General features: G+C 42.5%; 1 protein-coding gene across 1 annotated transcript in view; it reads right to left on the reverse strand.

Moving 5' to 3' along the window:
* Window positions 1-22,885, reverse strand: part of LOC129830426 (plexin-D1-like) — a 96,761-nt gene that overhangs the window by 69,352 nt on the left and 4,524 nt on the right. The window contains exons 2-7 of the mRNA XM_055893004.1: window positions 22,226-22,402; window positions 18,305-18,436; window positions 17,441-17,541; window positions 8,671-8,800; window positions 7,386-7,563; window positions 7,166-7,274 (exon numbers count right to left, since the gene is read on the reverse strand). Coding sequence (XP_055748979.1) covers window positions 7,166-7,274; window positions 7,386-7,563; window positions 8,671-8,800; window positions 17,441-17,541; window positions 18,305-18,436; window positions 22,226-22,402 — 827 coding nt within the window. The remainder of the gene's footprint in view (window positions 1-7,165; window positions 7,275-7,385; window positions 7,564-8,670; window positions 8,801-17,440; window positions 17,542-18,304; window positions 18,437-22,225; window positions 22,403-22,885) is intronic.

The following is a 22,885-nucleotide window of genomic DNA, read 5'->3' on the forward strand; positions in this document are numbered from 1 at the left end:
AAAACAGTTTTTTAGAAATTTTGGGAAATGCAAATACATTATTTTTTTTTAATTAACATTTAAGTATCAGTATCAGTAACATCACTAAGTATTCAGACTCTTTACTCAGTACTTTGTTCAAGCACCTTTGGCAGAGATTAGAGCTTCAAGTTTTCTAGGGTATGACACTACAAGCTTGGTACACCTGTATTTGGGGAGTTTCTCCCATTCTTCTCCGCAGATCCTCTCAAGCTCTGTCAGGTTAGATGGGGAGCGTCGCTGCACAGCTATATTCAGGTCTCTCCAGACATGTTCGATTGAGTTCAAGTCTGGGCTTTGGCTGCGATACTCGAGGACATTCAGAGATTCTTCCCAAAGCCACTCCTGCGTTGTCTAGGCTGTGTGCGTAGGGTCGTTGACCTCTTGGAAGGTGAACCTTCACCCCAGTCTGAGGTCCTGAGTGCTCTGGAGCAGGTTTTCATCAAGGATCTTTGCTCCGTTGATCTCTCCCTCAATCCTGAATATTCTCTCAGTCCCTACAGCTGAAAAACATCCCCACAGCATGATGCTGCCACCACCGTGCGTCACCGTAGGGATGGTGCCAGGTTTACTCCAGATGGGATGCTTGGCATTCAGGCCAAAGAGTTCAAGCTTGGTTTCATAAGACCAGAGAATCTTGTTTTTCATGGTCTAAGAGTCTTTAGGTGCGTTTTGGCAAACTCCAAGCGGGCTGTCATGTGCTTTTACTGAGGAGTGGCTTCTGTCTGGCCATTCTATCATAAAGGCCTGATTGGTGGAGTTCTGCATAGATGGTTGTCCTTCTGGAAGTTTCTCTCATCTCCACAGAGGAAATCTAGGGGTCTGTCAGAGTGACCATCGGGTTTTTGGTCACCTCTCTGACCAAGGCCCTTCTCCCCCGATTGCTCAGTTTGGCCGGGTGGCCAGTTCTAGGAAGCGTCTTGGTGGTTATTAACTTCTTCCATTTAAGAATGATGAAGGCCACTGTTCTTGGGGACCTTCAATGCTGCAGAAATGTTTGGTACCCTTCCCCAAATCTGTGCCTGGACACAATCCTATCTCAGGACTCTACAGACAATTCCTTCGACCTCATGGCTTGGTTTTTGCTCTGACTTGCACTGTCAAATGTGTTACCTTTATAGAGACAGGTGTGTACCTTTCCAAATCATATCCAATCAATTGAATTTACCACAGGTGGACTCCAATTAAGTTGTGGAAACATGTCAAGGATGATCAATGGAAACAGGATGCACCTGAGCTCAACTTCGAGTCTCATAGCAAAGGGTCTGAATACTTATGCAAATAAGGTACTTCTGTTTTTCTTTTTTAAACCTGTTCTTGCTTTGTCATTATGGGGTATTGTGTGTAGATTGATGAAAATGTTTTTATTGAATCAATTTTCTAATATGGCAAAATATTGAAAAAGTGAAAGGGTCTGAATACTTTCTGAAAGCACTGTATATACAGTACCAGTCAAAAGTTTAAACACGCCTACTCATTCAAGGGTTTTTCTTTATTTTTTGTATTTTCTACATTGTAGAATAATTGTGAAGACATCAAAACTATGAGATAACACATATGGAATCATGTAGTAAACAAAAAAGTGTTAAACAAATAAAAATATATTTTTGATTTTTGATTATTGAAAGTAGCCACCCTTTGCCTTGATGACAACTTTGCACACTCTTGGCATTCTCTCAACTTGCTTCACCTGGAATGCTTTTCCAACAGTCTTGAAGGAGTTCCCACATATGCTGAGCACTTATTGGATGCTTTTCTTTCACTCTGTGGTCCAACTCATTCCAAACCATCTCAATTGGGTTCAGGTCAGGTGATTGTGGAGGCCAGGTCATCTGATGCAGCCCTCCATCACTCCCTTTCTTGGTGAAATAGTCCTTACACAGCCTGGAGGTGTGTTGGGTCATTGTCCTGTTGAAAAACAAACGATAGTCCCACTAAACGCAAACCAGATGTGATGGTGTATCACTGCAGAATGCTGTGGTAACCATGCTGGTTAAGTGTGCCTTGAATTATAAATAAATCACTGACAGTGTCACCAGCAACGCATGAAATGCCATCACACCTCCTCCTCCATGCTTCACGGTGGGAACCACACATGCAGAGATCCTCCATTCACCTACTCTGCGTCTCACAAAGACACGCGGCTGGAACCCAAAATCTCAAATTTGGACTCGTCAGACCAAAGGACAGATTTCCACTGGTCTAACATCCATTGCTTGTGTTTCTTGGCCCAAACAAGTCTCTTCTTCTTATTGGTGTCCTTTAGTAATGGTTTCTTTGCAGCAATTTGACCATGAAGGCCTGATTAACGCAGTCTCCTTTGAACAATTGATGTTGAGATGTGTCTGTTAATTGAACTCTCTGAAGCATTTATTTGTGCTGCAATTTCTAAGGCTAATAATTCTAATGAACGTATCCTCTGCAGTAGAGGTCACTCTGGATCTTCCTTTCCTGTGGTGGTCCTCATGAGAGCCAATTTCACCATAGCGTTTTTGCGACTGCACTTGAAGAAACTTTCAAAGAAATGTTCCTGATTGACTGACGTTGATGTCTTAAAGTAATGATGGACTGTCATTTCTTTTTGCTTATTTGAGCTGTTCTTGCCATAATACGGACTAGGTATTTAACCAAATAGGGTTATCTTCTGTATACCAACCCTACCTTGTCACAACACACCTGATTGGCTCAAATGCATTAAGGAAAGAAATTGCACAAATTAACTTTTAACAAGGCACACCAGTTAATTGAAACGCATTCCAGGTGACTACCTCATGAATTCAGATGAATTCAGACTACCTGATGCACATTCAGATGTCATAAATCAGCCCTGCAGAGCTCTCCCTGTACTATGCCGTGCCTTGATTGTATTACTGTTGATGATATCTGGAAATGTGCATGAACACCCTGGCCTATCTACTGTTGATGATATCTGGAAATGTGCATGAACACCCTGGCCTATCTACTGTTGTTAGCCCCAATTCTGACTTGTGCTCTGAAATCTGCTTCACTGATTTCTGCTCTTGTAAAAGCCTGGGTTTTCGGCACGTTAACACCAAAAGCGTATTACCTAAAATGGATCAATTGAAAGTGTGGATTCACAGCTCCAATCCAGATGTGTTGGTCATTACTGAGACCTGGTTAAGAAAGAGTGTTTTGAATACTGATGTTAACCTTTATTGTTATAGCCTTTTTCAGCAACACAGATCTTCCCAAGGTGGGGGAGTGGCAATCTTTACCAAGGTTAACCTTCAGTGCTCGGTTGTCTCCAAGTCTGTCCCCAAACAATTGGATTTGCTGGCTTTAAGTATGAAACTTTCAAATAGCTATTTGTTGACTGTTGCTGGGTGCTATCATCCTCCAGCACCGGCCTGTACCCTACCTGCTCTAAGCTCTCTCCTGGCCCCTTTACACTAAGTCTAAATTTGTCCTGCTAGGTGACCTAAACTGGGACATGCTTAAACCACCTGACCAAGTCCTAAAGCAATGCGACTCCCTAAATCTTTCTCAGATTATCACCAATCCCACAAGGTATGACTCCAAACACCCAGAAAAGGCTACTCTCCTCGATGTTATACTCACAAATAATCCTGATAGGTATCAGGCTGGTGTTTTCTGTAATGACCTTAGTGATCACTGTTTACAGCCTGTGTTCGTAATGGCCGCTCAGTGAAACGACCTGTCCTGATTTGTCATAGACGCTTGCTAAAACACCTTAATGCGCAAGCCTTCCTTCATGAACTGGCCTCTGTAAAATAGTATAGAATCAGCTTGATCCCCTCTGTCGAAGACGCTTGGACCTTCTTTTTTGCTATTTTCAGTGGTATTGTTAACAAACATGCCACCATAAAGAAAATTATAATTAAAAACAGGTTCAGCCCCTGGTTCAAATGTGATCTTGCAGAGGTACCGAGCATTTGGCGAAATGCTCGGTACACGCATTCTCAGGCTGACCGGCAAATGAGAAATAAGTGCACTCAGGCTATCCGGAAGGCCAAAGTTAGTTACTTCAAGGAGCAGTTCTCTCTCTGCTGGTCTAAACCCAAGAAGTTCTGGAAAACAGTTAAAGACCTGGAGAATAAACCCTCCTCCTCATAGCTGCTCATGTCCCTTAATGTTGATGATGTGGTTGTTACTGACAAGAAGCACATGGCTGAGCTCTTTAATCACCACTTCATTAAGTCAGGATTCCTATTTGACTCAGCCATGCCTCCTTGCCCATCCAACATTTCCTCATTTCCCACCCCTTCTAATGCGACTATCCCCGATGCTTCTCCCTTTTTCCCCTGCCCCACTACAAAGTTTCTCCCTGCAGGCAGTTACTGAGTCCGAGGTGCTAAAGGAGCTCCTGAAACTTGACCCCCCAAAAAACATCTGGGTCAAATGGTTTAGACCCTTTCTTCTTTAAGGTTGCTGCTCCTATCATTGCAGAGCATATCTCCAACCTTTTTAACCTGTCTCTCCTCTCTGGGGAGGTTCCCATTCTTGGAAGGTAGCCATAGTTCAGCCTTTATTTTAAGGGGTTGATCAAGCTGATTGTATCTGTTTATCAAAAGTTTTGGAAAAACTTGTCAATAATCAACTGACTGGCTATCTTGATGTCTATAGTATTCTCTCGGGTATGCAATCTGGTTTCCGCTCAGGTTACGGATGTGTAACTGCAACCTTAAAGGTCCTCAATGATGTCATCATTGCCCTTGATTCTAAGCAATATTGTGCTGCTATTTTTATTGACTTGACCAAAGCTTTTGATACAGTTAGACCAATCCATTCTTGTGGGCCGGCTAAGGAGTGTTGGTGTCTCTGATGGGTCTTTGGGCTGGTTTACTAACTACCTCTCTCAAAGAGTGCAGAGTATAAAGTCAGAAAATCTGCTGTCTCAGCCACTGCCTGTCACCAAGGGAGTACCCCAAGGCTCAACCCTAGGTCCCACGCTCTTCTCAATTTATATCAACAACATTTCTCAGGCATTTATATGCAGATGATACAGTCTTATACTCAGCTGTCGCCCCCCCCCCCCCCCCCGGATTTTGTGTTAAATGCTCTACAACAAAGCTTTCTTAGTGTTCAACAAGCTTTCTCTACCCTTAAGCTTGTTCTGAACACCTCCAAAACAAAGGTCATGTGGTTTGGTAAGAATAATGCCCCTCTTCTCACAGGTGTTATTACTACCTCATACAAGTACTTGGGAGTATGGCTAGACGGTGCACTGTCCTTCTCTCAGCGCATATCAAAGCTGTAGGCTAAAGTTAAATCTAGACTTGCTTTCCTCTATCGTAATCACTCCTCTTTCACCCCAGCTGCCAAACTAACCCTGATTCAGATGACCATCCTACCCATGCTAGATTACGGAGACATAATTTTTTAGATCGGCAGGTAAGGGTGCTCTCGAGCGGCTAGATGTTCTTTACCATTCGGCCATCAGATTTGCCACCAATGCTCATTATAGGACACATCACTGCACTCTATACCCCTGTAAACTGGTCATATCTGTATACCCGTCACAAGACCCACTGGTTGATGCTTATTAAAAAATTAACAAAGACTCAATCATGGACACTCTTACTGACAGTTGTGGCAGCTTTGTGCGAGTATTGTTGTCTCTACCTTCTTGCCCTTTGTGCTGTTGTCTGTGCCCAATAATGTTTGTATCATGTTTTGTGCTGCTACCATGTTGTGTTGCTACCATATTGTTGTTATGTTGTGTTGCTACTATGTTGTGTTGTCATGTGTTGCTGCCTTGCTATGTTGTTGTCTTAGGTCTCTCCTTATGTAGTGTTGTGTTGTCTCTCTTGTTGTGATGTGTGTTTTGTCCTATATTTATATTGCATTTATTTATTTATACATTTTGTTTATCTTTTTATTTTTAATTTTATTAATATATTTTTTTTTAATTTAATTTGTATTTATTTTTATCCCAGGCCCCCGTCCCCGCAGGAGGCCTTTTGCCATTTGGTAGGCTGTCATTGTAAATAAGACTTTGTTCTTAACTGACTTGCCTAGTTAAATAAAGGTTAAATAAATAACAAATAAAAAAATTAAGCTGGTTAAGAGAATTCCAAGTGTGCAAAGCTGTCATCAAGGCAAAGGGTGGCTACTTTGAAGAATCTCAAATGTAAAATACATTTTGATTTGTTTAACCCTTTTTTGGTTACTACATGATTCCATGTGTCATTTCATAGTTTGTCTTCACTTTTACTCTACATTGTAGAAAATAGTAAAAATAAATAAAACTTCTGGAATGAGTAGGTGTGTCCAAACTTTTGACTGGTACTGTATATATCATATTTTTGGTTGTTGTTTCTCTTTAATACTACTTGCCACCTAGACATTTTATGAAGTTGTCTTTAGCTAGCCCAGATAGGTTCCCAATCTCCCAAACTCCTAACTAGCTACCATTAAGCCATTTCAGGCTATCAATCAAGTTAGTGTAACTAGCTTGTCTAACTATCTTAGCAGGCAAGCAATAACTACATGTACTGAATAAGACTCACATTCTTTGAAATCTTTTATCCAGATTTTAATAGACATGCAGAGAAGCATACTTAGTTTCTTTGAGAAAAGAACCACCAGTCAGGAGGATACAGACAGCTCAAGAGTTAGGCTTATATATGCAGAACAATAGACATATTTTTTACATAGAATTAATCATAATGATTAGGGCTCTTCATTGCAGGAAAAGTCTTTGAAAAATGCAAAATTCTCCAATTTACGGACAGCCATAGGACCACCCCCCACCCATCATCACAGACTTTGTGCCCCCTCAGATTTTTGGGGTGTATACACCCCTGTCTGCCACCCTTCCGGCCTCGAGCTGCATGTGTGGTGAGAGAATTCCAGTGAGACTATAGATGACATTTGGCCGACATTTGAGTGATGCAAGTGACTTGGCAAAGAACGGGGATGATTGCGTGCCTCAAATTTCACAGTTATGATCCTGCTATTTTCGCTTCATTTGAGGCAGATTTGTCTTGGTGGATCCGGGGTAAACAGAGACAGTGCAGATTGGAAGTGTGTGTGTCAGCGTGTGTGTGTCTTGTGACTGGGTTTAACTTAGGAAGGTCTGGAAATAGTGTTAGTGGTTAAAACTAGAAGATGGGTCAACAATTGTAAAAGAAACCCTAGATGACTCGGACTTGAAAACACTCACGCAGTCTTGGGGTGTATCGCTCCTGTCTTCTCGCAATCATAGATGACGAAGCTCCCGGAAACCACGGATGTGCCGTTCACCTTTATCGCCACGGGAACAGTCAAGTGATCTGGCACAACAACATATAACATGGAAATGTCTCAGCATATGTCAAGATCAGCAGTGATGGAACAGGATGAAATCAAACTAGTGTTCTACCAGTAGTATAAGTAACCCTTACCTCTGCCAGGGGGGATGTTGGGGTACCTCTCCCGAGGCAGTAGGGGGCAGGTCTGAATCTGGGCTGGGCCGTAGTCCAGGTGCACCGTGGCTGCTGTGGCAACGCCCAATCCATAGTCACATTCCACCCGCGAACCAACCAGATCAGGGACACTGCCGTTTATCAGAATCCCCACATCCTGGTGGAGAGAAAGAAGGGTTAGGGGATGGAGGCAAGTAGAGAGAGGGAGAGAGAAATCTTCATGTCTCCAAAAGACAGACGGCATGGTAAACTTGCATCCGAACATACTGTTGTGTGACGAGAGACATGAGTGATCTACACTGGGATCACAACACTGAGGAACATCACACTTCATTGTCTGTCAATCTCACTGATCTCATTTCAATATGTGGGAGAAAAACAGAGGGGGAGGAAGAGGGGGAGACAAGGGGGGGTGAAGAGTGAGAGCGACAGACAGAGAGGAAGATGACATAGCTACACTTTACACTCTATTGTCTTTGGAATTGATCATTTCCTGCCTGTGGCGCTGACTTCCTCTTTCCTGCTTGCTGGTTCCTGTTTGGGGAGACGGCAGTGGGCCCAGCTTCCTGTGGTCCTGAGTGATGACTTGGGATTGGACAGCTGCTGGAGCTATCACAGCCAACCTGACCTACATACCCCACACAATAGTGTGTCTGACCCTTATAATGTACCTACTGTACACACAGTACCAGTCAAAAGTTTGGACACACCTACTTATTCAAGGATTGTCTTTATTTTCTTTACTATTTTCTACATTGTAGAATAATAGTGAATACATCAAAACTATGAAATAACACATATGGAATCATGTAGTAACCAAAAAAGTGTTAAACAAATCAATATATATTTAATATTTTGGATTCTTTAAAGTAGCCACCTTGAAAAAGCATTCCAGGTGAAGCTGGTTGAGAATGCCAAGAGTGTGAAAAGCTGTCATCAAGGCAAAGGGTGGCTACTTTAAAGAATCTCAAATATAAAATGTATTTGGATTTGTTTAACACTATTTTGGTTACTACATGATTTCAAATGTGTTATTTCATAGTTTTGGGGTAAAATAGTAAAAACAGTAAAAAAAATAAAGAAAAACCCTTGAATGAGTAGGTGTGTCCAAAATTTGACTGGTACCGTACACTTGAGAAATATTATAAACGTAACAACTCAATTTGTAAAAGAATAACTTGGCACTTCACATAATCCACTTAACAATATGTTTGAACTTACACCTGATGACACATAAAAACAGTTATGATGTAATGTATGGTACCTTGATGTCAGTGGACAGGCTGATCTCTGGGGGGGTGAGGGTCATGGAGGGGCACTGCTGGGGACCTTCGCCCATCCCGATCCAGGAGCGCGCCAGAGGCCCCCAGGCACACTCCCTCTGGATGGAACACCTGCATACGGGGCACATATAAAGACATTGTGTACATGAGTAAATACGTCTAAATTGGAGCCAATTTTTCTAGTAATTTATGCTTATAATCTTATAATATATTTCATACTGAGCTCCCGCTCGGTACAGATGTCAATTCAACATCTATTCCACGTTGAAATGACGTGGAAACAGCCTTGATTCAACCAGTGTGTGCCCAGTGGGATAACACATAATGAAAGTTATTCATAGCCAAACTACTGTCTAGCAGAGCTTCTTAAATGAACTCCCAGCTTCCTCTACGGACCTAGTAGCAACAGAGCTCCACATTGCAAACTCTGTTTACTCAGTGTTTCCACTACATCTGCTCTCCTCTCATTGCAGAGAGCGGACATATTTTGATTTCTGTCCTCATTAAATCTCAATGTGGCGTTTAGTGGGCTGGTTGGTTTCCCATCGAGTTGCGTATCAGACTCATCTCATTGTGTCACATGAGAGGTCTGGGCTGTCAGTCCGTCAGGTCAACACACACAACGCACTGTTTGACTTGGTGTCAAACATGTTCCCGTCACAACCTAAACCCTCCGGCATCAGGATCAGAGGCCATTTAATTCAATTAAGGAGCTACCAGGCCATGTCATTCGTGTGTGTGTGTGTGTGTGTGTGTGTGTGTGTGTGTGTGTGTGTGTGTGTGTGTGTGTGTGTGTGTGTGTGTGTGTGTGTGTGTGTGTGTGTGTGTGTGTGTGTGTGTGTGTGTGTGTGTGTGTGTGTGTGTGTGTGTGTGTGTGTGTGTGTGTGTGTGCGTGTGTGCGTGAGTGCTTCTGTGTACATCTGTGCATATGTATGAGAGACAGACTGTGAGAAAGTGGGAGCTTATCAAGCAGGGTGGGCTCATATTATGACTACTGTTCCACTAATAAACTTCACCAGTCCCTAAGCACAGAGCACAGCCTGTACTCCTGCAGTGCATTATCAAACAAGGACGCAATGACCTTAAACTATAGATAAACCAGACTGGAGCAGCCACAAGCAGTAGAACAGCAGTTAGAAGTTATAATCACCATGTAATGACGTTGGCACCCATACTTTCCTTTGACACTTTAACACGTCTGTTCTAAAATTGGTGTGTGTGAGCGAATGAGTGGATGTGTGTATGCATTTAAATGTGGATCTGTGTGTATGTGTGTATCGCTGCGTGCGTGAGTGAATGTCCAGATTCTAGTTCTACTGGCGCTAAGGGACCAGGAAGGACCATGAGGTCAGCTACTCTTCTAAGAATAGAATAGAATGGCTCTGCAATCCCACAAAAATCCCCTACACACACACAAACACACACGTCCAACAACCTCAAACACATAAAACACAAGCAGTCTCGACAAGCTTAATAGCCTCTCTGGAACACACAAACACCTAAAACAAAAACACAACACACATTGAAGCCTAAAGAAACTAACAAACACACATAAACAATATTTAAACACACACACACACAGAGAGACAAGCTATGATGCTGAGCAAGAAAGTCAGACAGTAACTCAGTACCCAGTGAGTCATTCACCTCAGTCTAACCCAGTGTGGCATCAGAATGGACTTTTCTTACTTCCTTTCTAAAGAGTAAGGGCTCTATTTTAACAAACCTAACACAATGGTAAGTCTACGTGTAGGTTCAGGGGTGTGTCAGAAATATTTTAACTATTTTCACTTTCAAAATTATCGACGCACTTGCTGGCATTGGTGCGAAAGGGCTGGATTTTGATTAATAAACAAGTTGTGGCTGTGTCAAGCCTTGGCCCCTCACTGGCCAATCAGAACGTGCTCCATGGCAAAATATGTGGTTGCTTCAAGTTATAGTTTGTTAAATGGTTTACAGAAAATAAATAAAAGATAGACCTATATTTGATAAATACGTTAATTTGAACTCATTTGCAGTCCACCTTGTGTGTGTTCAAAGTAAATGTGTGGCTTCAATAGCAATCACACTGATTTAGGGGCTAGGCCTACTGTAAATTGCATTATGGCTGAGCAGGGACATTTCAAATAGTGTCAGTAAGCAAGATTCAATTAATGATTGATAAGGCCTAAAAAGAGAATTAATAATTCTAATCAAATTCTAAACAAAACAGCAACTTGTTTTCAATAGGCTATGTTACATTTACAGGCACCATATGTTATCCCCATGGGCATATAATATAAAAAAAATGGAGACTCCGGAGGGTTTTACACACATCCAAACTTTTCACAGTATGGACCAAGATCCAATATAAATAGAAAGGGAGGATGTCCACTCCCTGTTATACTGCTTCCAAATAGGCCTATGTTTTATGAACATAATCGGAACCATTTTGCAGATCGGATCGCAATTCACAAACCTCCAGAAGTTGCATCGCAAGCGCGCCCCACGGATGATGTCACCATAAAACCAGGAAGGTGAGTCATTCTAATAAATTTGGTTGTAATAAAAAAAAAAAGAACAACTTCTGTTTTTTAACAACAACAACAATAAATACATATAAAATGTAATGGTATCATAAAATCGCCAGGATTAAAAAGACCCGCATTGCTGTTGAACCAGCCTTCGTTATAGTAGGCCTAAGGGAGGGATTGGATTTTGAACATACGAAACAGAAAACAAGCTATTTCTTTTACAGGTTACAGATAACTTCTAAATACGAGATTCACCAGTATTCACATAGGTTCTCATCTCTCGTTTCATGATGGGCATGGTTAAAATAATGTGTGCTTGTCTACCTACAATACATAGATAAAAAAGGAATGTCAGCTTGCTATTTTACTCCTCTCTAACTTGATATTTTAATAAAGCTTTGGTGATTAAGATGTATTTCCAAGCAGTCTCAAGAGCCAAACCCTTTATGCAGACAAAAAAAAGCCTTATTTGAGAGGAGGGGAGGCTATGCTTGGTTTTTGATCAAATAAAACGAAATGGGACGAAATATTCTAGCCTACTCTTGTTCAATGCGCATACGAGCAGTGAGCATCATGGCTGGATAGGCTGTGTTTCACTGTCAAAATGAATGCAATAACCAACTGCATTACCGTTATTAAAAGCATCTTTTGGTTGATCCTAAATATTCCTATCAGCGCTGCCTGAAATTAGCACTTTGCGTCATATTTTTAAGGACACACCTCACATATTTCCACCCTTGTAACGGTCCTGACCTGTTTTATGTTGTTTTTTATGTGTTTATGGTCAGGGCATGTGTTTTGGGTGGGCAGTCTATGTTATCTGTTTCTATGTTGGTTTTGGGTTGCCTGGTATGGCTCTTGATTAGAGGCAGGTGGTTTGCGTTTTCCTCTAATTAAGAGTCATATTTAGGTAGGGCGTTCTCACTGTTTGTTTGTGGGTGATTGTCTTCCGTGTCTGTATGTTATTTCGTACCACACGGGACTGTTTCGGTTTATGTAGTCTGTTTCCATTTCGTGCGTTCTTCGTGTCTATGTAAGTTCTCATGTTTAGGTCAGTCTACGTCGTTTGTTATTTTGTATCATTTCAAGTGTAGTTCGTGTTCGTTTTTCGTCTTGTTTAATAAATATGTATTCAAACTTCGCTGCGCCTTGGTTCCCTCAATACTCCTCCTTTTCCGAAGATGGAGAGGAGGAGGATCGCCGTAACAACCCTGCCCATCTGAGTGCAAGTAAGCTGATAAAAGACAGGTGAATTGCCAAACCAAATGCCAGGGCGCCAGTTTTTACATGACACAATTGCAAACTAATGTGCGTTTGATACTAACCACAGCCTTAACGCCAGTCGGAAATAGAGCCTAAATGTTTACACCAGGGGCTGCTCAGGAAAAGATCTCACTGTTTTGAAATTGTTTCTAAAAATCCATTCGCACCTTCTCTGTCAACTCTACCACACTCACAGTGATCATGGGTGTACATAAGTAGACGCAAAAACAACTCCCTCTCTCAAATACACCCACACCCACATCAGCAGCCTGTCATCACCTGTCAACTGCTTCGCTAAAGCAGGCCATGTTTTCAATGGTAACACACTACTCCTTGCAGTTTTTGTATAGCTTTAGTACAATTTCACAAGCGGGTGGTAGAATTTCACAATTCTTAGTACAAAATGAAAAAACAGATCATCAAAAAGGGAGTTGTTTCAAAACTCTAAGCACGTGTTCAGTAGACTAAGTACAACACATAAAAATCATACAGTCACTTTTTCACCAAACTTAATCAGTGTTTCATCTAGAAATACACCTTCCTAATATTGAGTTGCAACCCTTTTGTCCTCAGAACAGCCTCAATTCGACAGAGCATGGACTACAAGGTGTGAAGTTTTCCACAGGGATGCTGGCCCATGTTGACTCCAATGCTTCCCACAGTTGTGTCTAGTTGGCTGGGTGTCCTTTGGGGGCTGGACCATTCTTGATACAAACGGGAAACTGTTGAGTGTGGAAAAACCCAGCAGCTTTGCAGTTCTTGACACTCAAACCGCTGCGCCTGGCACCTACTACCATACTCTGTTCAAAGGCCTGTCTCCCCCCCCCTTCATCTACACTGATTGAAATTGATTTAATAGGTGACATCAATAAGGGATCATAGCTTTCACCCTTGGATTCACCTGGTCAGTCTATGTCATGGAAAGAGCAGGTGTTCCCGAATAATTTGTAGTTATCAGTCTTGAGCAGATTAAGTGATAGTTAATTGTATTGACAAATGACAAGAAAATCATATCAAAATTAAAAGTGAATAGTGCATTTTTTAAAACATATACTTAGATTGAATATGTATCCAAATTGAAAGAGTGATTTGGTGCAGTGAACAAGTGACTGTGATTTTGTTTGTTGTACTCAGTCAATTGAGAATGTGCTTCGAGTTTTGAAACATGAGCCATTTTGATGATCTGTTTAGATTTTAGATTTTTTAGAAAGTATTCACACCCCTTGACTTAAATTTTTGTTGTTGTTGTTACAGCCTGAATTTAAAATGGATAATACTTTTTACACTGGCCTACACACAATACCCCATAAGGTCAAAGTGGAATTATATTGTTTTCTAAAATGTTACAAATTAATTAAATGGGCACCTATTGGTAGATGGGTAAAAATAAAAAATCTGACATTAATATCCCTTTCAGCATGGTGAAGTTATTAATTACACTTTGGATGGTGTATCAATACACTCAGTGACTACTAAGATACAGGTGTCCTTCCTAATTCAGATGCCGGAGAGGAAGGAAACAGCTCAGTGATTTCACCATGAAGCTAATGGTGACTTTAACACAGTTACAGAGTTTAATGTCTGTGATAGGAGAAAACTGAGGATGGATCAACAACATTGTAGTCACTCCACAATACTAACCTAATGACAGAGTGACAATAAGGAAGCTTACAAATATTCCAAAACATGCATCCTGTTTGCAACAAGGCACTAAGGTAATACTGTCCTGAATACAAAGCGTTATGTTTGGGGCAAATCCAAAACAACACATTACTGAGTACAACTCATATTTTCAAGAATAGTGGTGGCTGCATCATGTTATGGGTATGCCTGTAATTGTTAAGGAATGGGGAGTTTTTCAGGATAAAAAATACATGGGATGGAGCTAAGCACAGGCAAAGTCCTAGACGAACCTGGTTCAGTCTGCTTTCCACCAGACACTGGGTGATGAATTCACCTTTCAACAGGACAATAACCTAAAACACAAGGCCAAATCTACACTGGAGTTGCTCACCAAGAAGACAGTGAATGTTCCTGAGTGGCCGAGTTACAGTTTTGACTTAAATTAGCTTGAAAATCTATGGCAAGACTTGAAAATGTCTGTCTAGCGATGATAAACAATGAACTTGACAGAGCTTGAAGAAGTTGAAAAAAAAATGCTCCAGAGTCCAATGGCGGTGAGATTTACACCACTCCAGCCGACTCTTGGCATTGTGCATAGTGATCTTAGTCTTGTGTGCGGTTGCTAGGCCATGGAAACCAATTTCATGAAGCTCCTGACAAACAGTTATTGTGCTGACGTTGCTTCCAGAGGCAGTTTGGAACTCGGTAGTGAGTGTTGCAACCAAGGACAGACCATTTTTACACGCTACATGCTTCAGCACTCAGTAGTCCCGTTCTGTGAGCTTGTGTGGACTACCACTTCGCGGCTGATCCATTGTTTCTCCTACAGTAGCACTTACAGTTGACCGGAGCAGCTCTAGCAGGGCAGAAATTTGACAAATTGACTTGTTGGAAAGGTGGCATCCTATGACAGTGCCACGTTGAAAGTCATTGAGCTCTTCAGTTTTTGTCTAGGAAGATTGCATGGCTGTGTGCTCGATTTTATACACCTATCAGCAACGGGTGTGGCTGAAATAGCCGCATCCACTAATTTGAAGGGTGTCCACATACTTTGTATATATAGTGTCTGTAAATGAGATATTTCTGTATTTCATTTTCAATAAATTCTTAAAACATGTTGTCACTTTGTCATTATGGGGGTATTGTGTGTAGATGGGTGAGAGGAAAAAATCCATTGAATTCATTTTCAATTCAGGCTGTAACACAACAAAATGTGGAATAAGTCAAGCGTTATGAATACTTTCTGAAGGTACTGTACTTGTGAAAATTGCACCTAAGTGATTGAAAAAAAAGTGTAAGATAAACAGAGTTAACAAAAGCAGCCAAAATATGAGTTGAGAAGAGCAGCTCATTCCTCACCAAGTATATGTGTGTCTGGCAGGTGAAAATGAAGATACGTTCTGATAAGAAGAATGTTAAACATCTTAAAACATAGATCTCTCTCACACGCACACATAGACAGATACAGTATACAGACCCCCCCCCCCCACACACACACACACACACACACAGACAGATATACAGAGACCCACAGACAGACAGAAAGACAGACACAGACCCACAGACAGACAGACCCACAGACAGACAGACCCACAGACAGACAGACACACAGACAGACAGACAGACAGACAGAGACCCACAGACTGACAGACAGACAGGCAGGCAGACAGACAGACAGAAACAAACACAATCACGGACAGCAAAAACCCAACACCCAGAAATATACTGTAATATACACAGTTATAGACACTAAGACACATGCATGCACACATACTATACATTTGAACACACACACACACACTCACAGAGACGTACAGTAGACAACAAATGCATAATCACAGGCAGAATAACACACATGCCTACTGTAAAACACAGACACTTACAGAGAGAAAGCCACATGATACAAAGGCATATAGACACAGTGCTGACACACACACAAACAGGAGAAGATTCTTTAGTGATGAGATAATCCTCCAGCACCCATTATGTTTGAGTGTGTGTGTGTCAGAGAGGTGACGGAGAGGACCCTCTACCCCCAGACACCGACCCCTGAAGCCCTGAGAACAGCCCCCCTTCCTGGGTAAATCTGCCCTCCAGCCCTGGGACATACCACCAGCAACAGTCCAGAGTGAGCGCCCAAACACACCACTACACACACGCTCATGAGTTCAGTACCCAGGACTCTCACACAAGCGTACACACACACACACACACACACACACACACACACACACACACACACACACACACACACACACACACACACACACACACACACACACACACACACACACACACACACACACAAAGAGCCACACAGAAAAGCGCCCACACGCACACTCAGACATACTCAGAGACACAGAGACACATATGCATACACACACAAGCACAGGCACAAAGTCACACAGACATGCTCACAGATACACACTTTGACATTTTCTTGTCAAAGGAGCCAGTGTGCACTCTCCCTCCCACCACCATTATCATCACAATCAACACGCTTTTGTAGAGGTAGAGAGAGAGAGAGAGAGAGAGAGAGGGGGAAGAACAGCAAGGGAAGAAGACAGAGCCCAAAGAGACAACGAGAGGAGAAGGGAACCCAAAGAGAGAAGGATGACTAGAGCCACATAGAGAATGAGAGCAAATGAGACAAAAAGAAAATAGTAACTAACAGTTACTAAATAAAAAAGGAATGTCAGACAGGGAACGAGAGAGATACATAGGAGATGAATAAATATAGAGAGGTGTGAGAGAGATAAATAGGAGATAGATAAATATAGAGAGGTGTGAGAGAGATAAAAGATGGACAGACAGTGTTAGTCTGTTACTTTAATCAAACACCAGTCTCTCTCTCTCTCCCTCCCTTCCTCACTCCCTCGGTGCTCCCTGGCCATGTTAGCCGTGCCAGAGCCCCAGTCAGTCAGCGCAGCCCAGCACATCACTAACCCCCAATCTGATCTGTTGATCGGCTTTTATCATGCAGCCATAACCAACACAGCCCTCAGACACAGAGATTTAGAGCGAGAGATACAGACAGAGAGAGAGAGAAAGACCCACATCCCAGACAGACCCACATTCATAATACTATACTCTCACTCTTTTTCACAGCAACTCCAATAAAACTCTACTCCAACACCACTTCTTACCGTAATCGTTCAGTAAACTACACAGTCACTCCTCACTAAACTCCTCACCCCTCTAACATCAATCATCAGCTCTCTCACAGTCCCGCTTCTCTCAATCTCCTAGAACTCCTTATATCACTAATAGAACATGTTATACTATTAGACGACTGCACCTTACTGAACTTAGGATTGATTGATTGGTTTACATGAGTGGCCGTGGTTCTTACCTGCTCTCCAGTGTGCACCAGCCACAGTGTGCATCGCCGGCCCCCAGACAGTCACTGCATGTTCTGTACTGGCTACATGCTGCTACCTTTACCCTCAGGAGCTATTGACAGAACCACACATACAGACAGTCAAAACACTGTACATAATACAGTATATTATTCACACCTCCTTATCTCTTTTAGCATGTTTTGTGCATTTACACACTGTCATAGACACTGACCACACATGGTTAGGTCTTATCACGTTTATTAAGCATAACATGTCACCTGGCTTTCACACACATGCAAGGTGTCTTTCTCACTCTTCGTCTAATATATTATCATGTTGAACAGTTACGCGTTTCTCTGTTTACAGGAAGCACATTCATTCTCTCACGCCATTTTTTCCGGTTGCAGCCCCCACTTCCACATACAGTTTGCGCGGTTGACTCATGACCTCGGTGCATGATTTAACGGGCAACACTTTTAGACAAGGTGCCACCACATTCTCCTGAAACATCTGACAAGGCAGAGCATATTCGCTCACCTAGCATTATTTGGCTTGTCAAATCAAAAGGGAAAGCAGACTGCTTTATATCACCTCTTGAAAATTGCTATCTCTCTAAATTGTTATCTCCAAACGTATTTGTCTGATGTGGAGTGAATGGATGTGACATCACCTATTCAGAAACGTGTAACGACGGCTAAATAACATCTGTTATTCATTCAATAAAATACGACTACTCACTAGGCAAAGCCAGGAAGAATGGGTAAACGAAAGGCATGTCAAATGAACGAACTAAACCAATGCCAATGTCAGCGAGAACATGTTTCAGTCTAACTGAGTCTAGTTGATTTATGAACGGATCGATCCCACAGCCTTACATGGTGAGAGGTCATAAGGTAGAGGTAGTTCCTGTCTACGGGGTCAAAGGTCATAATGTGGTGCACTGATTCGCCGGCTGGTAGCTTCAGAGCCCACTGATTGGCCACGGTGAGGTTCTTCAGGAGGGTCAGCTGTGGGAGACAGGCAGAGTGATTAGTACACACAAAGACACGTAACAAGTCAGGTAACAATTTAGGTCATGATTACCAGTGATTCTAGTTTTTTTATTTGATGGATTTCATTCTTTCAGACGATATAAACCTTGTGTTTATACATGTACTATTTACACAAAGGCACACTACTTGGCGGTGCTGATGTGCAGTAGGCTACTTCTTTGAGTTAAGCAGATTCATTACCTTGGCCATCTCACAGTTTCGCTAGGCTGTGATTTAGGGGTTATGCAACCATGCACTTCAGTCCACTCCAACACAACTCACCCTCGATACTTTGAAAATACTCAAATGATATTTAAGGCTTTTAACAAAGCACTTCTTGAGAAAAGGCACCGTGTAAGATGTACACAAGAGTACACACAATTCTTTACAAAAAGGTATAACGTCTTTGGAATCGTGCTCGTACACACTCGTACAGACACACAGTGATCCGTAGACCACAGGCACATAAATGCTAAGCTAGGCTGTGACTTGATGTCACACAGACAGTGAGAAAGCTTCTTGTTGGGAATTGTTGTGGTTTCTGTCTCAGCTCTATGGACATCCTGCCATCCTGAGGAAACCAGACAGAGATTGTTCTCGTGACAGTCCCGGACTCGGCTGCTTCTCTAGTGACCAAACACAACACAACCCACGAAAACACACACATATGCATGAGCACCAGCACAAACTTTCACACACAAACACATATGAAAACAGGCACGTGCACACACACACAGACGCACACACAGACGCACACACACACACAAATAAACACACACACACACACGCCAATAAAGATCAAACATACAGGGTCACAATAGAGCCACCCAATAGCCCACACCTGGGCAGATAGCAGGGAGCTGTGAAGAGGTGGAGATGAGACGGGCACAGCCAGGTCAAACAACAAAACACCTGCTGTATACTGGCAGGTCACTCACTGCCTCTCCCTATCCCCTGTCTGTCTGCCACAACATGAAAGACTCTATTCAACTCAGGAGTACTCAGCTGCTCCAAGCGCTCTCTCTATGCGCGCGCGCGCGTGTGTGTGTGTGTGTGTGTGTGTGTGTGTGTGTGTGTGGGGGGGGGGGGGGGTAGAGTGTGTGTTTGTTGACAATATAATCAAAGGACCCTTTTTATGGTTGAGATAGTGGACTGAGAGACAGAGAGGGAGAGGGACAATGAAAGACAAACTGAGATGGGAGGAGGTGGCGAGAGAGGGACATGAACGAGAGACAGAGTGAAAGAGAGACATAGAGAGACAGACAGAGTGAAATAGAGAGACAGAGCTGCTGTAGTGAGAGACTTGGTTAAAAACGTCTGTAATTACTTCATTGAGGGTGTCCCACCCCCAGTAGCAGAGACCTAACTCAATCTCTACCCCTGTTCCCATGTAGTCTGTACTACTCCGCCTGAGCCAAGCTCACAGACAGAATCACATTACACACACTAACAGCACCATTACCCTCTGCTACAGTGCTGCCCCCAGGACAAACACACACACACACGCACAGCATAAAACACACAGACCTCCTGTTTTGAGCATGAACACAGGCGTCATACGTATGTGCCACATGCAACACATACAACACGCTCCATGTTAACACACACATGCACTTGCGCACACACACCAGGGTTTCCTTCGGGAGAATGTGGCGCAGGCAGCATTTGAGAAAAGTCCCGGACACAAATGCATTGGGTGTGTACCCTGATTAGGGCGTCCACCCACGGTGCTCAGAATGACAGAAATTGGATGCAATTTGTAAGTCACTCTGGATAAGAGCGTCTGCTAAATGACTTAAATGTAAAATGTAAATGTAATGCACACTTTGAAGACGTTTGAATACTTGTCCACATTTACTGTTCCTCAGCCGACAAGAGGAGTAACGAACAGCAACATCACTAGCCTATGTCAATCTACTATCCCACACAGTAGAAAAGTTGACCTATTCTATTGGTCAGCGTGTTGAGAAAGAAATAGTCTATTACAAACAGACTCTGGGACAGTTGTGGGAGATAGATCCCAAATTCACATCACTAATAAGCCTAGGCTACATTTAAAAAAAAAACGAGTTAAAAAGCTTTGAGGCTGATGCAACAGATCAGAACGTTTAGTTGAACATGTTGATCAACTATTATTTCGTCCCATTATAAGCGCAGCAATGCGCACAAGGCGGTAGGCCACGCACGAATGTTCGTTCCATAATGCAATTAGAGGGAAAGCACCACTGTCAAAGGCAAACCACACATGCGAGCGGTCTCATGTTTGAATTTAGAAAGAGAGGAGATCTAATATGAAAGATCTAGCATGGGTTGCTATAACTAGGATTGTGCCTTTGGCTACTAGACAACGAAAGAAAATGTATATAAAAGAATTCCCTACAAGGATATGGTCTGATATTGGCTAGGCTACTTTGAAGCAAGGTACGACATGCCTCACAATAGGTAGTGAAACGTTCAGGTTTCAAACAATTAAGTAAAGGTTTTCAAAATGCATACTGCCTCCAGCACATTGCAAAGTGATGTGTGACGCGCTGATGAACCCTGCTGATGAAGATGGCCGGCCTTCCTTTGTCTTCCGTTTGCTGTTTGAGATGCCGTAGCAGCAGCAGGCTCTGTCTCTGTATTCTGTACGGCATGATAAAGAAGATACATAACGAATATGGCCTAGCCTACTGTACACACCCGCCAATTTAATTTCACTAAATTATGCAAATGAATCTATAGAACGATAAGCATGACCAGTCAAAAGTATTTCCATCAACTGGTATTTCCATTAATGAATAAACTAAAAAGAATTATTTCGCAATGGGATTTGTTCTTCTTCTCCGGGATAATTGGCAGGGTCAATTTTATTTATCCGCTTTTCAAATTTTTGATCTGTAAAAACCCCCCAGCTATTACCTGGGTGATGCTTCAGCTTAAAGATAAAGGGATGAACTATGAATCCACCTCAGCCATTGTGAATGAAAAAGTCTGCTTTTATTTGAAGGTATTTTTTTATGTGTCCAGATGTGGTCAGGGGGGGGGGGGTGGGGGGGCATGAGGTATTGCCCTTTCACATGTATTTTTTTGTGCATTAGACTGGTACCTTTTACAACATTAGAAATATGTTGCTGGAGGGTGTCTTGTTTGAGGCCTCCTAGAAGAGCATTCTGTTAGCTTTTTTTTAATGCCAGAGGTATGGTGGTGGTTAAGGTGGTTTGTGTGTGTGCGTGTGTGGGTGTGCGTGTGTGTGTGTGTCCAAATTGTCTGGCCTGATTGTATATTTAGATTTTGGATGTGTTTTGGGTTGTCTGCCTATGTCCTTACGCCACTGAGTAAAAGTGGTTTGGTGTTTGCCCAATGTGCATACTCCGTTACCCCGTGATTATGTGCTCTGTGTGTTCTCACAGCATGTGTGTTTATGTCTCTGTCTGTGTGTGTGCGCGTGCGCGTGTGTGAGCGTGTGAGCGCGACACCCACATAAAACAAATGTTCTCTCAACTCTGTACACGTTTCCTCACCCTGCTCAGATGTGATCTTTCGTTGATACACTTGCTTGCATTTTAAACCACCCTTTTAGACCTACAATAATTCTACGTTATTTTCTCATGTTAACAATGTCTCGTCTTTATTCATTACCTTTTAAATTCACTTTCCCCTGCAGATCAATCTAATGTAATTTACACCTTACACTTCTCTGATGACGTCTAAAACGTCTCTCTTCTTTGGAAGTGTGAATATTCCTGAAAGAAAAATGGATGTCAACAAAGCAGTTCCTCTAACCTTGCGCAGTCGTCCGGTGCTGGTGCCCAGAAACACCACAGTGTGGTGATGTACGTCATCCACGGCAACAGAGCTGAGGCCCAGGGACTCAAACAAGGGTGTGGCCCTCAAGGGCCTTTGTAGGGCCAGTGGGTGCTGCAGGTGGGCCGCTCCACAGTCCAGCTGCTCCGTTTGCAGCTGACAGATGGATATAGAGAGACAAATAGCCAATGGTCAAACTTTGAGTCAGTTTAACATATCTCAATAAACAGGAAGAGAGACAGGCAGGCAATTATGATAAAAAAATATATTTATTTTGGATAAAAGAATATCAATTACGGGTCAACATATTGCTCCCAGCATTGTTCAAAATTCTTATATTCTTGAGTATACATGTGTATATATAAATCATTGGTTCTAGTCGCGCCTACGTTCTGCGAACACGCAGAATCATAAACAGTGGTTTGTTTGATATGTTGGCCCGCGTCCCCTGGATTTTCCTCGCGGATTTTGCCTTTCGATCAGTACATTCACCACTCTCTCAAACGTCTAACTCCGCCCTCTCGCGGCACAGGCCGACGGTCTGAGACGTGAAACGAATTGCCCCAGCTGAGAGTCGGCTCAAGTAGGGAACTAGAGACGCTGTTGATAGTGTGTTTGCAAGATGCAAAAGGCCATTTT

Source organism: Salvelinus fontinalis, chromosome 31 (assembly GCF_029448725.1).
Source record: "Salvelinus fontinalis isolate EN_2023a chromosome 31, ASM2944872v1, whole genome shotgun sequence".
NCBI classification, from domain to species: Eukaryota; Metazoa; Chordata; class Actinopteri; order Salmoniformes; family Salmonidae; genus Salvelinus; species Salvelinus fontinalis.